The 14,695-nt window shown below is 38.7% G+C and overlaps 1 protein-coding gene across 1 annotated transcript in view; it reads right to left on the bottom strand.

Moving 5' to 3' along the window:
- The window catches only part of Myef2 (myelin expression factor 2), a 39,411-nt gene extending 25,362 nt beyond the window's left edge, over positions 1–14,049 (bottom strand). Inside the window, 6 exon segments of the mRNA XM_027421973.2 lie at positions 3,951–4,044; positions 4,143–4,150; positions 5,522–5,574; positions 6,759–6,967; positions 13,808–13,844; positions 13,847–14,049. Coding sequence (XP_027277774.1) covers positions 3,951–4,044; positions 4,143–4,150; positions 5,522–5,574; positions 6,759–6,967; positions 13,808–13,844; positions 13,847–13,940 — 495 coding nt within the window. The 5' untranslated portion in view covers positions 13,941–14,049.
- Positions 14,050–14,695: the final 646 nt, after the last annotated feature.

Raw genomic sequence — 14,695 nt, 5'->3', positions numbered from 1 at the left:
CTGGGTTAGAGTAAGTTTATTATCACTGGTTGATACCACTCCTGAACAGAATATAATAATCCATTTTATAATCTCTTAGCTTCCTCAACAATGAAAAGGGTCTGTGATGGGAAAAGGGGAGGGATAGGGATAACAGAAGGCCAAGTATTCAAGTAAAGAATTGTAGCAAACATTTTTAGTTTCATTGACTTTTAAAATAAATATCCTTTAGAAAAACAAAAACGGCAAGTACAAATGTGTTTCACCCACTCATTCCACTAAGTAGAAGGTCAACAACAAAACACACATAAAACTACATGAAATGAGGACTATCATTTGCATACAAATTCTCATGCCAAAAATTCTACTTTCTCATTCATGAACTCACAGCATTTGTGCTTGCCTGCATGAGATCAGATTAGTCCAGCCAACATTGTAAGATGGAATTAAAAAGGGGCTCTAGAGCTCCTACCCATTAGGGATCTACTGGCAGTTGATAGCTTCTGGGAAGAGTGTCAATTTTCTTTAAAGGTATGATTCTTGGCAGGTCAGTCATGCAATAGTGGATCCCACCACCCACCCATCTTCAGCCACCCTCCCCCACACACACACATACACACACAGGAGAATATGGGTAGCTCAAACTGGACTCAGGTTTTAAAAACTATTTGGGAGGGACACAAAGAAAGTTGGTAGACCAGGGAGGTAGGAGTGGATCTGGGAAGAGCTGGGGGAGAAGAGACGGTAAAAATGATCAAAATACATGATATGAAATTCTCAAAGAATAGAAATATTATATAAAAATCTTCCCTTCTGTTGTTAGTCTGTAAATACTGATTAAAATAATAATAATAAAGTAGCTGGGTGGTGATGGCACACGCCTTTAATCGGGAAGCAGAAGCAGGTGAATCTCTATGAGTTCAAGGCCAGCCTGGTCTACAGAGTGAATTCCAGGACAACCTCCAAAGCTACAGAGAAACCCTGTCTCGAAAAACCAAAAAATAATAAAGCAAAATAAGGAAGGATGGCTTCAATAAATAATCCAGCATAGCTGGAAGGACAAAAGAAAAGGGAAAAGAATGAATGGAAGAATAAAAGTATGCTGGACACCAATGTGTTTATGATAAAGAAATTAAAAAGATTACAGAAGTGAAGAAATTATTGTTACCAATGAATTGCTGTAAGACTTTTAAGTTAATAAATAGGATGCTTAGTGCTCATTCTGTCACTTGGTGGAATCGCTTGTGGGGAATAACCTTGATCACATTAATTATAACTACTTTTAATAGTGAGCAGGACCATTCCCTGTACTGGATCCTTGGATGCATAAAATGAAGGACATGAGCTGAGCATGCATTCCTATCTCTCTGCTTCCTGATAATGGGTTCAGCTTTTGCAGGCTCCTGCTGCCTTCAATTCCCACAACGATGGACCTCACTTCAAAGAGAGAACTAAAATAAACTCTCCCTTAACTTGATTTTATTCTAGTATTTTATTACAACGACAAGAAAAGAAATTAAGACATTCATAAACATTTCAGGTTTGAGAATTGAAAAACTTGTACAAAAAGAAAAAAATTGAGAATAGTGCTTATCTACATAGGAGGATTAAAAAAAGAGAGAAAGCTCCTTCAACTATTAAAATACATACATTGTTTGTATTAACAGTAATATATTTTTGTCACACATAAGCACTATATAATATACATTATACACACATAAACAAATCACATATGATCTTAATTAGTTTTTATTCTTCTTTTCCCCTTGTTGTCCAGCCTGCCAATCACTAACTTAATGCTATTAGTGGACCTACTAAGACATACAACTCCTACTGATCTTCACACCATTGGATACTCTAAAGACCTGCTAAAGAACACTACAAATACCCCTTCATTGGATAACCAGGCAAGCAGTCCTCCGCAGTTTTATCGGCCACTGATTTATAAATCGGATATCCCAAGGAAAATGACTGCCTTTACTGAACATTAGTCAAAGAGTTAAATAAATCCTTCATTATTTAGTAAAGTTGAATTTGACCCTTTTTCCCCCTTCTAAAATAGTTAAAAATAGAGGCTTCCTATGACTTCATTCTAGGGTCTCCACAATAGGTCTGGGCTCTACAATATGCTGCAAAATAAAGGAACACAATCACATGACCTAAACCTTTGTCAATCTTAAAAACAAAAACAGAAGATACTATAAACACAGTATGCTTGATGTCTACAGGGTCTCCATGGAGCCTTTAAAATACTTGTTTTCTCTGAAGAGAAACAGGATCATAAAATAGCAAATTATAATCATTAAGTTATTAGATTATAAATTGGAACAAATTACTTAGGATGCCAGCACATTTCTAAAGCCTTAGCCCTGGCTTATTCATAAAAGCACCAAATAAATGACTAATCAAAGCACAAAGCTTAAACATCCCCTACCAAATCTCCAGGTCTCTGTCAACAATTTTTAGGTAACTATAATCCCAGGATCAAGCAGAATTCAAGGAATTTAGAAGTTAATTCCAGTAAAGAATGTAGGATACGTGAGTATTTTGGTACCAGGCCATTGAAGCTATCATCACACTAAAGAACAAGATATCAACAATCACTAACAGGAATTGTTATTAAAGCTTACATGCACAATATAGTTAGACTATTTTAAGCACTGTGCTAACAGCTTTATATAATATCACAAGTATAGTAACTAGGAAACACTGGTTAACACTTTGAGTCTTTACAACACTACCAGAGAGACTCCAGTATTTCTCCTATCTCAGTGATAAGGAAACTTAACAAAGGTTAAGTGACTTGCTTTGTCTGGGTCATTCGGCTAGTCTCATGACAGAGAATGAGTTATAACAACTTGACCTTCATAAAAGTCACAGTAGGTATGATCATGATCGATGTTATTATAATAAGTAGTGAAGACAAGAGAAGAGAGGCCACATGTCCTGTCACCTGGCCATAAAAGGGTAAGCCGAAACTCAAAATCAGTGTTCTTCTGTTGAATTGGCCAGTCAGGGAACAGCACCAGTACTAGCACAACATTTCAAAGACTCAAAATAACACTGCCTATTTCTTTCTTCCCTTTTTTCTTTTTTCATTTTTTTGAGATAGAGTTTTTCTGGGTAGCCCTGGCTGCCCTGAAACTCACTCTGTAGACCAGGCTGGCCTCAAACTCAGAGATCTGCCTACCTCTGCCTACGAAGTGCTAGGATTAAAGGCATGCACCACTACCACCCAGCTGCCTATTTCTTTTAATACAGATTTAGTAAGGATATGTGTACAAATGGGTCTATGGTAAAATTAACAACATAAAATAAGAGCTCATGAAATTATGTTATTTAAGCTAATTATTACCAAGATCAATTACTCCTAATAAGTAGTATTTTGTAAAGTACCTTCTGATCATTTGTCAATCTATTTATACTATCACAATTCTATACAGAGAAAATTCCCATTGTAGATTATTCTAAATTCTAGTTATATACCTCAGTAAGTTATAATACTTCTTAAACTCTAACCTTATAGAATCTAAATTAATTTTATTAAAGATGAATACCAATATTACTCAAATCCACAAGCTTAGTGTATTATCAAGCAACCAGTAATCAACTATAATATCTATTTAATTTTCAAATTAAACAACAGTCTAAAAACTGAAAATGTTATAGTAAATAAAATCTTCACCTAAAGTTTGTCATCTCTAAATTTATGGGTCCTCATTTTTTGTTTTAAATTGGAGACCTCTAGCTATAACATGACATCAATTAAATATAAAGAATAACTTAAGGATTCATAGCAAATTATCTATAAGCAAAATTATCATTAGGCACAATTCTTTAATAAACATATATCCTTAAAAAACAAGTTGTCAGACAACTAAATGAGAAAAACTAAAAAGTGAAAGGAAACATGCTCATATAATATTTAAGTTCCAAATACCAAAAAAAAAAAAAAAAAAAAAAAACCTTACCTCTTTAATATTCAGAGGTCTTCCACTGAGGTCATATTTATTCATAGTTTCTAGTGCTTTCTTTACAAATTCTTCATCTTTGAATTCAACCACACTTAATAGGGAGAAATATATAAGAAATGCTTATGTACAAAGATTTCTTATTCTAATCACAAGATTAATTTGACTGAAGATACTTAAAAATATCCTTACCCACAACCCTATATCCAGTAGATTGTCAATATATGCAAAAGAAAAAAAAACATTTTAGGTCAGTAGTTGAAGTTAATGGAAGACTCTAATATTTAAGTCATCAAAAGTAATCAAGAACACATTTTCTTTTTCTTTTACACCTCCAGAATGTAACAGGCAAGTGACCATGCATTTACTACAAATTTTTAAATCCATCTAGCATGTTACAAGCTTGGAATACATTCTTACTTTCTTTAAATTACAACTAGTACCACTGCACAAATTCAGTCAACAGTAAATAAAGGAAGAAACTGAAGGCCCAATATACATGTTCTTACACAGTAATATGTATTTCAAAAGATGTGTACAATATGCTTTTTAAATCTAACTAAAATAGCAAATAAACATGAATTTTTTTAAAAAAAATTACTATTTTATGTGTATAGATGTTTTGCCTGCATGTATGGCTACACACAATGTGTGGGTCTAGTAACAAAGGTCAGAAGAGGGTGTCAGATCCCCTGGAACTTGAGTTTCAGAGGGTTGTGAGCTGCCATGTGGTGCTAGAAATTGAGCCCAGGTCCTCTGGAAGAGCAGCCAGTACTCTTTAACTGATGAGCCATCTCTCCAGCCCCCTTGAATTTTATGTTTAATAAAGATATCTCCTGGATTAAAACTGGCTGAACACAATTTAGGAGCATCTAGTTGGAAGCATGTAAAACAAATTACCCATGCTAAGGAAACTTACAGAATCATTTTTTAAAAATAATTCAAAGTGCCACTTGAATGTGATGACAAAGTTTGTATTTCTCATGTACCCAACCATTTTATGAATATGATGAGACGCTATTAAAAGCTTTCCGTTATAGTCTTCGATATACACATGCTGCTAAATCAAAATCTATCATCAGCCTTCTAGGTCAACTTAGTCATAGACATCATTCATACCAAATGGTCAGAGCACTGCCTCTTACAGGATCCTGAAGGCTACCAAATTAAGCTTTTCAATAAAAGTTTCAAAATTATATTCTAAATTAACACCTTTAAGCCACAGGCCTCTCATGAAACTCTTGGGAATATTAACAATTCAGTGACTTTTAAAATATCCCTGAAGACATCAAAATACAACAAGAAAAACTGTATTAAATTTTATTAGCTAAGAAAAAGCATACCTTAAAGCATTAGAAAAATGAATACCCTTTATGAGTATTTGCAAAACCCATCATCCCTTTCAGGAAGCTGGTTTGGTTGGCATGTCAGACTTGCTAGTATAAAAACCTCAAATCTTAAAGTAAAACAAAATGAAACTTAAGTTTCCAAAAGTCTGATAGAGTATTATACAAAAATAAACTGCTGAGGAACTTTTAAACCTCAAGCAGATGATGGCCCACAGCACTTACCCTTGATTTTCCTTCCGCATCCTTAAAGAGCTCCACGTATGTAACCTCACCAACTACATAAGACATACAAAAGGAAGATACCAAGAAACAATACATTTAAACACCAGTATCTTGCTTTACTGCACACCTGTGCACAACTCTACAGAAAAGCACCTATTATTCACCAGCAATCAGGACCAGATCAACATACCTCCTATCAATAGCTATAGAAATTTAACTAATTTTCAGAAATTGCATCATCCACATTCTCTAAAAAAGCTAACAACCATATTAACCCAATTCATACTGCAGATCATATTTGGCCAGCATGATGTGGTTGGTGAACAAATGCACATATACATACAAATGATCCCTCAGCCTGTCATATTAACAACATTGGTCAGCCTACACACAACAGCTGTTTTAAGGTGACTTCCTACCTGAATGTCTTCAATCATGTTTGCCATCAGTAAACTAAATTTACAAGTCATGCTTCACAGCAAGCCACACACTTCTAAATAAAGTCAGTGAATAAAACCAGTCAAATAGTTGTCACCTTACAACAGATACACCAATGCAATTAAAAAAAATAATTAGAGAAGATCACCCTCAAAGCCAAGTACATAGTTTGCAGGACTGTTGAACCTCAATTTTTCAAGAGATAACAGAACTAACTTTTACAAGATCAAGTATTGAAATTGTTTTCCCCCAAAACCAAGCATGTGCATAAGATGAAGGTTTTCAGGTTATTCTGAAAACAAAACTGCAGCAGCAGTAACACAAATTTAGTACAGAACTGCAAAGACAGCATCATGGCAGTCGTGACAATGCAAGCAAAATGAATTCCACAGCCAGATTCCAGACTCCACCAAAAACATCTTTGGGGGAAAAAAAAAAATCGACCTTATTATACATACATTAACAAGCTAGATGCATTGCTTAACTAATGCAACAGTCCTTTAAAATCTATAAAAACTTCAACTAGACAAAGCAATCACTTTAACAAAATTCTTGGTGGCATGCAGATGCTGGCTTCACTATCCCACTAAAATGGCAAAAAGAAAAATACTTCATTTATCCATACTTCCTTGTAATGAAATTGCCAAGTGGAAGAAAAAGAAAAGATTAATTCACATGTCAAGAAAGAAAAGTCTTTTTTTTTTTTGAGTCTGTGTGGCTAAGAGGAATAAAAAGTTTGCTTATTTCTTCCCCCTCCTATATGACAATTACAACAGTAAGTTACTGCAGAAACTGTTACCTTTTTCTCTCATCAAGTCTTTAATAGCCTGCCATTTCATGTCATAGGGGATGTTGCTAATGAACACTCGGTTCCGGTTTGGACCTTTCTTTTCTCCAGTGCCCGAATTCTTATCTTTTGAATAAGGATGAAATCGATTGGCCTTCTTATTTCCTGTAGACTTTTCTTTTAAATCAGATTTTTCTTCTTTCACTGATTCATCATTCTCCCTGTGAATCACAAGACAAATAAAAACATCTTCAGTTAAGCATCTAAGAATGGAACTCTTGTGTATCAATCATTCACATTTGTCACTTCACAAATTCTCAATTAAGATAGAACTCGGCAAAGAAGCTGGAGGTCAGCCTCAGTAACAGCTCCATACTACTCACGCTTATCAATTTCTCAGGTAACAGTTGGTACTTTTCTTCTATGATATAGTTGTAAGCATCCCCAAATCCAGCTTTTCCCAAGATATTACTTAATATTACTAGACCCTATGGCAGAGGCATGTGAGTTATCTCAATATCACAGTTAGGGAAGAATTAACTTTTGGAGCATCATTCAACTCTAAAACCTAATCTGGACCAACAAGATGGTACTTGCTGCAAGAGCCTAATGACCTGAGTTCAAAACCACAACCCATGTTAAAGATGGAAAGAGAGAACTGACTACACAAATTTGTCCTCTGATATCAATATGCACTTCATGGTTCACATGCTCACATGCATCATACATACACACAAATGTGCAAAATGATAAAACATTCCATGTTTTAACTAAATGAAAATTTAAAAACTAACTCCTACTTAATGCATGGTGGCACACACTTATAAATTATTTCAGCACTCAGAAGACAGAAGCAGAAAGATTACCACAGGTTTCAAGCCAGCCAGGTCTATATAGTAAGTTCTAGCCAGCCAGACCGGAGCTACATAGTCAAGACTCTGTCCCCCAGTAAAGTAAATAAATGAATAAACAAACTAATATGATTATCTGAAAATTTTTATTACCTAGATTAACAATTTTATTAGAATTTTCTCCTCCCTTTAAAACCATAATCAAAATATCTACCTTTTAATAAAGGTGTACACTCATATTCACTATATGTTAACTTTTATCTATCCTTTATGTTGATACACAGAAAATTTAAAAGGCATCCTAATAGCTTCATGTTGAGCATAGGCTAAGACACTTCATAGAACTGTCTCTTTTACTAATAATGTTATCTATAATGAAAGGGTAGAGTCGAGAAGGGGGATAGAATTGTCTCTTTTACTAATAATGCTATCTATAATGAAAGGGTAGCGTCAAGAAGGGGGAGATAATGAAACATATCACGAGGCAGAATCTACAGAATCTGTCTTTTCTAATGGAGCTAAATGGAAAAAAGCTAATTTATAAGACTTTAATCACAATGCAACTATTATGATGTCATACACCAAGATGGGAATAAATAAGATATGTGTATATACTTAAAGTAATCCCTAAAGATAAAAATCTGGATTAATATTTAAAAACAGAATTTATTTTTTAAAGCAATATGCAGGTACATGCATGTGTGCAGGTGCACATGCATGTCTGTGAGCATGTGTATGGAAAACAGGGGACAGCCTCAGGAATGTCATTCCTGTCTTTGAGATAGTGCCTGTCTTTAGATTGATGCTTATCAAATTGGCTAGACTGACAGCCAGGAAGACCCAGGCACCTCTTCTCCCCAGCACTGGAATTACAAGGATACACCTTCCATGCCCAGCATTTTCATGGTTCTGGAGATCAAACTCAGGTCCTCAGTGCAAGCACTTTTTCAACTGTGCTATCTCCAGGCTTTGGAAGCAATCTTATTACAGAGACAACAGCAGATTTAACTCACAAATCTGTGAGTTAAATCTTTAGTCAACCCAAAGTATTTTCATTAACAAAATAATTTCAGGGCAATTTTTATAAACTTTAATGAGTCAAAATCTCAAAGAATGAGCAAGAAATCAGATTTAGAAAAAAAACTTTATGGATTATTCTCATGACAAACCAAATGTCTTAATCCAGGCTACAAATTCTAAGGTAAGCAATTTTAGAAAGCTATAAACAAAATTCGTATTGCTTTTTTGGTTTGGTTTGTTGAGATACGGTTTCTCTGTATAGCTTTGGAGTCTGTCTTGGAACTCACTTTGTAGACCAGGCTGACCTTGAACTCACAGAGATCTGTCTGCCTCTGCCTCCCAAATGCTGGGATTAAAGGCGTGAGCCACTACCACCCGGCTAATTTTTTTTCACTTCTTAGATACCACTCTTCTGAAGGACAACAATACTACCATAAATAAAATACATAAGGTCTATGAGAATAAAACCTATCTCCTTTGATATACACACTGTATCTAGTATGGTGACTAACTATAACACATGCTGGCTAAATTGTAATTTCTCTATTATCAGTTAAGGACCCACACTCTGGAGGTTGGGAAGATGGCTCAGTTGGTAAAGTACATGCTATGCAAAACTGAGTACTAAGCTTTGGATCTCCAGCATCCACATTAAGAAGTTGGGCATGGAAATAGATATCTGTAACTCTAAAGCATGTGGAGGGGAGGTCCCCTCTCTGGCCAGCCAGGATGACCTAATCATTGAGCTTTAGGTTCAGTGAGAAACCTCTGTGAACATGTACACACACGCACACACGCACACACACACACACACACACACACACACACACACGCACACACGCACGCACGCACGCACGCACGCACTCACCCCCAAACTTCGATGAAAAAGGTGATATATGCCTGTTAATACCAGCACTCAACTAATAGAAGCAAAAGGACTGCCAAGAGCTGAGGGCCAGTATGAACTATGAAGAACCAAGCTAGCAAGGACCCTATCTCAAAAACAAACAAAATCCATACTCTGAACAGATGGTGGCACCATCTTTGAGAAATGCTCCTATAATCAAGAGAAAAAAAAACATTACTATTAAACTTGCTTCACCACCTATTCAGATTTTAACAGGGATGTCGTCTCTATCAACCTTATTCTTTAATTAAAAAAAAAAAAGGCATGACCTTCTCAACTGTTCAACTCTAGAATTTATCTCTGTGTGAACAGAATGGCATTTCTGAGAATAGAAGTAAGCAGACAAAATGTACAAGGCCTCTTCTCTGGTTCCTAGCTACAGTAGACATAACAAACCTTTCTTCTGAATTCCCCTGATGAACTATCTGCATAATAATGTACTTCCACTGAATGTTTCCAGTCTGGGGTCAGGTAAGAAGATATCTAGTCTTTTGATAAGTATTCCTCCTGTCTACTTTTATCCTGAATGAAACCCACTGTGAAAATGCACAGAATTCTAAAGTACTAAGTTCCTCTAGTCTTCTCCCGGCTGAAGGTTATATGACTGTGATAAACACTTGTTTACAATACTCACACCATTCATTAAAAAATGCATTATTAGAATATCTTCTTTTTGTTTACTTAAAGGATAAGGAGAGAGCAACTAAAGGTTTCTCGAAAAATCAGAAACCAAACTATCAAATAACCTAGCAATTCCACTTTTTATATATAACCAAAGAAAATAAAAACATCTCAGTATCTGAACTCTTTCACCGGATCATTCAAAATAACTTAAGATATGGAACCGAACTTAAAGACAAAGTCTGTTAATCAATGAATAGTTAAAGAAAAGATTAGTGTGGCCATGTATTCTATATGTATACTGCAAACACACACACACACACAGATAGAGAGAGAGAGAGAGAGAGAGAGAGAGAGAGAGAGAAAGAGAGAGAGAGAGAGAGAGAGAGAGAGAGAGAGAAAGAGAGAGAGAGAGAAATATTCAGTCTTCAGAAGGAAAGCCTGCCATCTGCAGCAACCTAGAAAAACCTGGAGAACAGTGTGCTAAGTGAAATAAGCCAAACACAGAAAACTGAATACTACACAACATGAATGAACAAAACTGATAGAATCAGAGTACAATGATCATTACTAGAAGTGTAATGAGACATATGCCTAAGAATATAAATTTCCAGTTACCAAATAAGTTCAGGAGAAAATATATAATATAATAACTACAGTAAATAATGACTCAGTGTACAACTAGAAAATCATTGAGAATACATCACAAATATTTACAACACTTACAAAAGATGCTAGCTACATGAAGATACAGGTATATTAATTAGCTCAATTATAATAATTATATGATATTTACAGCAAATCAAAACATCTTATTTATCTTCAATACACACAATTTTTATTTTTCAATTATAACTCAGCAAAGCTGAGAGACCAACATCACAATTGTGATCTTCACTCATGATAAAATTGATGCTTTATTAGAAAACACTTCACCCTGCCCCAATGTTGGATATTTTAAAAATAGTACAATATAAATACATTTAAAACTATACAAGACTAATGAAGAGTCACAAGACAATTGCTGCTTCCCTTCCAATTTACTAAAGTGTGGAAAGAGGGAACAATATCTTTAATTCCTGTCTAAAGAACAAGCTTACTACATCTTCTGCATGAGTTTCATGATCACAAAAATTCTTGCTATATTTCTTCAACATATACTCACTGGACCTTTAAAATTTAAGGTCTCAAGGTGCAAAGACAAAAAAGTCTATGAATTAATTTAAATACAGTCACTTCAATCCTGGTGACAGCAGCACTTAGTTCACTTCTAAGCAGTGTGTGCTGTGAAGCAGCATCTGGTCATCACAATGATTTTAATGAATTCTTATCATTAAAAACCTGGTAATCAAGCCAGGCGCTGGTGGCGCACGCCTATAGTCCCAGCACTCAGGAGGCAGAGGCAGGCAGATCTCTGGGAGTTCAAGATCAATCTGGTCTACAAGGGCTAGTTCCAGGTCAGCCTCCAAAGCCACAGAGAAACCCTGTCTTGAAAAACCAAAAAAAACAAAAAACAAAAAACAAAACAAAACAAAAAAAACCTGGTAATCAGCCCAAGGTTCAGGGGTCCATCAGCAACCCTGACTGGTTCACAGTTGATGCACCTAAGATTTAAGGCCCTCCTTGTTCACTGCGAGTGTCTCATGCTGGCACCGCAGACAACATATCCCTTGGGAGTATACTGGTCTCCCCTCAACTTTGGGAAAATTGGGAAAGAATGAATTAGAATATGGAACATTCTCTATTTACTGCTGGCACCCTGTTTTCTGTCCTTAGATTAGAAAATGGATCTTTCCCACCTCTTTTCGAATTCTGCAATGCAACTGTTGGCACTGTATTTTCAAAACTAACGGAGGTTTAGAGGCCAGCTTCCCAAGTACCAACATCACAGGACGCAATGATATTTTCTTTCAGAGTAAAGGGTTGGCACACGCAAGCATAGACAGAAATGAATGATACATACCTGCCATCCCTCCGCCCCATTACAGCCCACAGAGCCCACATAAGCTCTAGTCATTTACCCAAAATGGCAGAGTCTGCATATGACTTAAACACAATCTTGCACATACCATACCTAAAACAATGCATATGCTATGCTTATTTTGCATACAGATACAATATGGGGGGATTTTCAAATCATGATTAAATCTATGGGCAGACTGTATTGCTACAGTCATTCCTCTGGTTTTTTATTTCCATCTTTCATAGCAAATCCCTGAAAGCCCAGACTTGGCAAATATGAGCTTCACTTGCTCTCTGACTTCTCAGTGGGTGGTACACTCAGGTACACCCACATGTTTCATCCAGGAGCAAACTGCACTGAGTTCTAATCTCGGATACCTGCTAAACTCAGTTCTGCTCTGAAAATGCTGCCTGTCCAAACTCCACCAGGGAACTAAAGTCCTTATTTAAGGTACTTCAAGCCAACTCAAAGGAACACAACACAATGGATTCTGCCTAATGGCTATTATTAAGGTGCCTCTCCACATATATCATTTCAAAAAACGAATACACGCTTCAGAAGACACCAACCACTGGACTTCCAAAGCTCAGCATAGGTCCCAGGCACATGGGGTAATTCCTCTTAAATACACTGTCAGTGGTTAAGAGAAAATTTTATCCAATGATGTCATCCTAAGAGCAAGACTGTCATAATGACGCTGAGGAGAGGTAACCCATCTAATCTGCAACCAATTCAATTCAGTCCATTCCAAGAGACTGGCCAATGGTAACCATCCCTACCTCAAGCATTTCCACACACACACACACACACAAAAAAAAAAAAAAAAAAAGGCCAGAAAGACATGTGTACACTGCTTTTCTACCGAGGCAGAACTGAGAGGCGAAGGGTGCCTTCACTAAATGACTGACATATTCCCAACTTCAGCTTTACAGAATGGGGCACAGGAAAATAAATGTTTGCCTTCACATCGCCCCACGTGACAAGGAGAGGCACGCATAATATGCCCCTATCCTGCTGCCTTATCGCTGCATATCGTATGGATTAACGCTAACTGGATTCTCTACAGACACAGATGGCAGACCCAACCTAAGAAATCGTGGGTTTTCTTCCAAGAAAAAAAAAAGTGTATTCTGTGGGTTGGGGGGCGCGGGGGTGTCATTTTTGTGGCCTAGCGCCTGCCTAGCTAGCATACACAAGGCCCTGGGTTCCATTCCCAGCTCTGCCAAAAAAAAAAAAAACACGAATATTCTAGTGACTTAATTATAGCATCTCATATTGCATTATAGTAAAATGAAGGCCACCACACACTGAGTTCGTGTTTTTTTTTTTTTTTTTGCGGGGGGGGAGACACCAGCCTGCACCGACGACAAACATCACCGGGTGAGTGGAGGAGGAGACCGAGCGAGTCCCCTTTTCAGAGAGCCAAACCGAGGGGAACACAATGGGTTCGGTGTGCTGCTCTGCCACTTCGGGAAGCACCACGGCACACGCGGCCCTCCCCGGGGCTCGGAACCGGGCCGGGAGGGGAAAGGTCCGATGATGTCATCCCTGGGTCCTCCCCCGAGATGAGGCTAACCTCGCTCGGGCCTTTAAAGGGGACCGTTTTCCGCGCGCCCGAGGCCGGGGCCGCCGCGCCGCACCTGCTCCCGCACCGGGGCCGCCCGCGCCTCCCGCCCTGCCCGCCCGGGGGAGACAATACATTTTAACGCCGTTGGCGCTGCTGCGCGGCGGCTTCTCGGCTCGGCGGGGTGCGGGTCTCGCCGCGGCTCGGCCGGCTGCTGCTGCGAACCGTCGTCGCCCGCGGCCGCCTCGGGCTTGTCGGCATCGGCCATCCCGCCGCGGGCTCCGCTCGGCCGCCGCTGAGGGCTCCGAGCGCTACAATGGCGGCGGCCGGCGGAGCGGTAACGGACCGCGATTTGAAAAGGCCCCGAGCGCTCGGCGGCCGGGATCTCGCGAGAGCCGACGAGGCCCCGCGACTTGGAGAGCGAGCGGGGGGCGGGGCTCCTGCGCGGCCACCTGCGGAGAGAGCGCGGGCCGGCTCGGGGCGCGGAGATGGGGGTCCTCCGGGGAGGGGCCTTGGGATACGAGAAGTACGCCCGCGTCGTCTCTGCCTGTGGATGCTCTGCGTGTCCGCCTTGCCCGCGAGTCACCCTGGGGGACCTTCGGTACGGTGCATCGGTGTCTGATGGAGCGTCACCAAGTTGACCACTTTCTGTAGACCTCAGCAATCAGCTGGGAAGTTCAAGTCTTTACATTCTCGGGGCAGCAATCGATGGTGGACTATTCATAATTTTCTCAAGAACTACCACTGTCTGTACAAGGGGTCCGGGGATATAACCTGCTGCTCTTTCAGAGGACTCAGGTTCGGTTCCCAGCACCCACATGGAGCGGAGCCAACACCCTCTTCTGACCCCACAGGCACTGGGCATATACTTGGTGCTCATAGTTACATGCAGGCAAAACACACATACACGTGAAATAAAAATAAATAGTTATAAAATAAAGCCGGCGGTGATGGCACACGCCTTCAATCCCAGCACTGGGGAGGCAGAGGCAAGCTGATCTCAGTGTTTGAGGCCAACTGGGC

This window comes from Cricetulus griseus, chromosome 6 (assembly GCF_003668045.3).
Source record: "Cricetulus griseus strain 17A/GY chromosome 6, alternate assembly CriGri-PICRH-1.0, whole genome shotgun sequence".
In the NCBI taxonomy this organism is placed as follows: Eukaryota; Metazoa; Chordata; class Mammalia; order Rodentia; family Cricetidae; genus Cricetulus; species Cricetulus griseus.
Note: the sequence above shows the minus strand (reverse complement) of the source record. Positions and strands in the feature narration are given on the sequence as shown.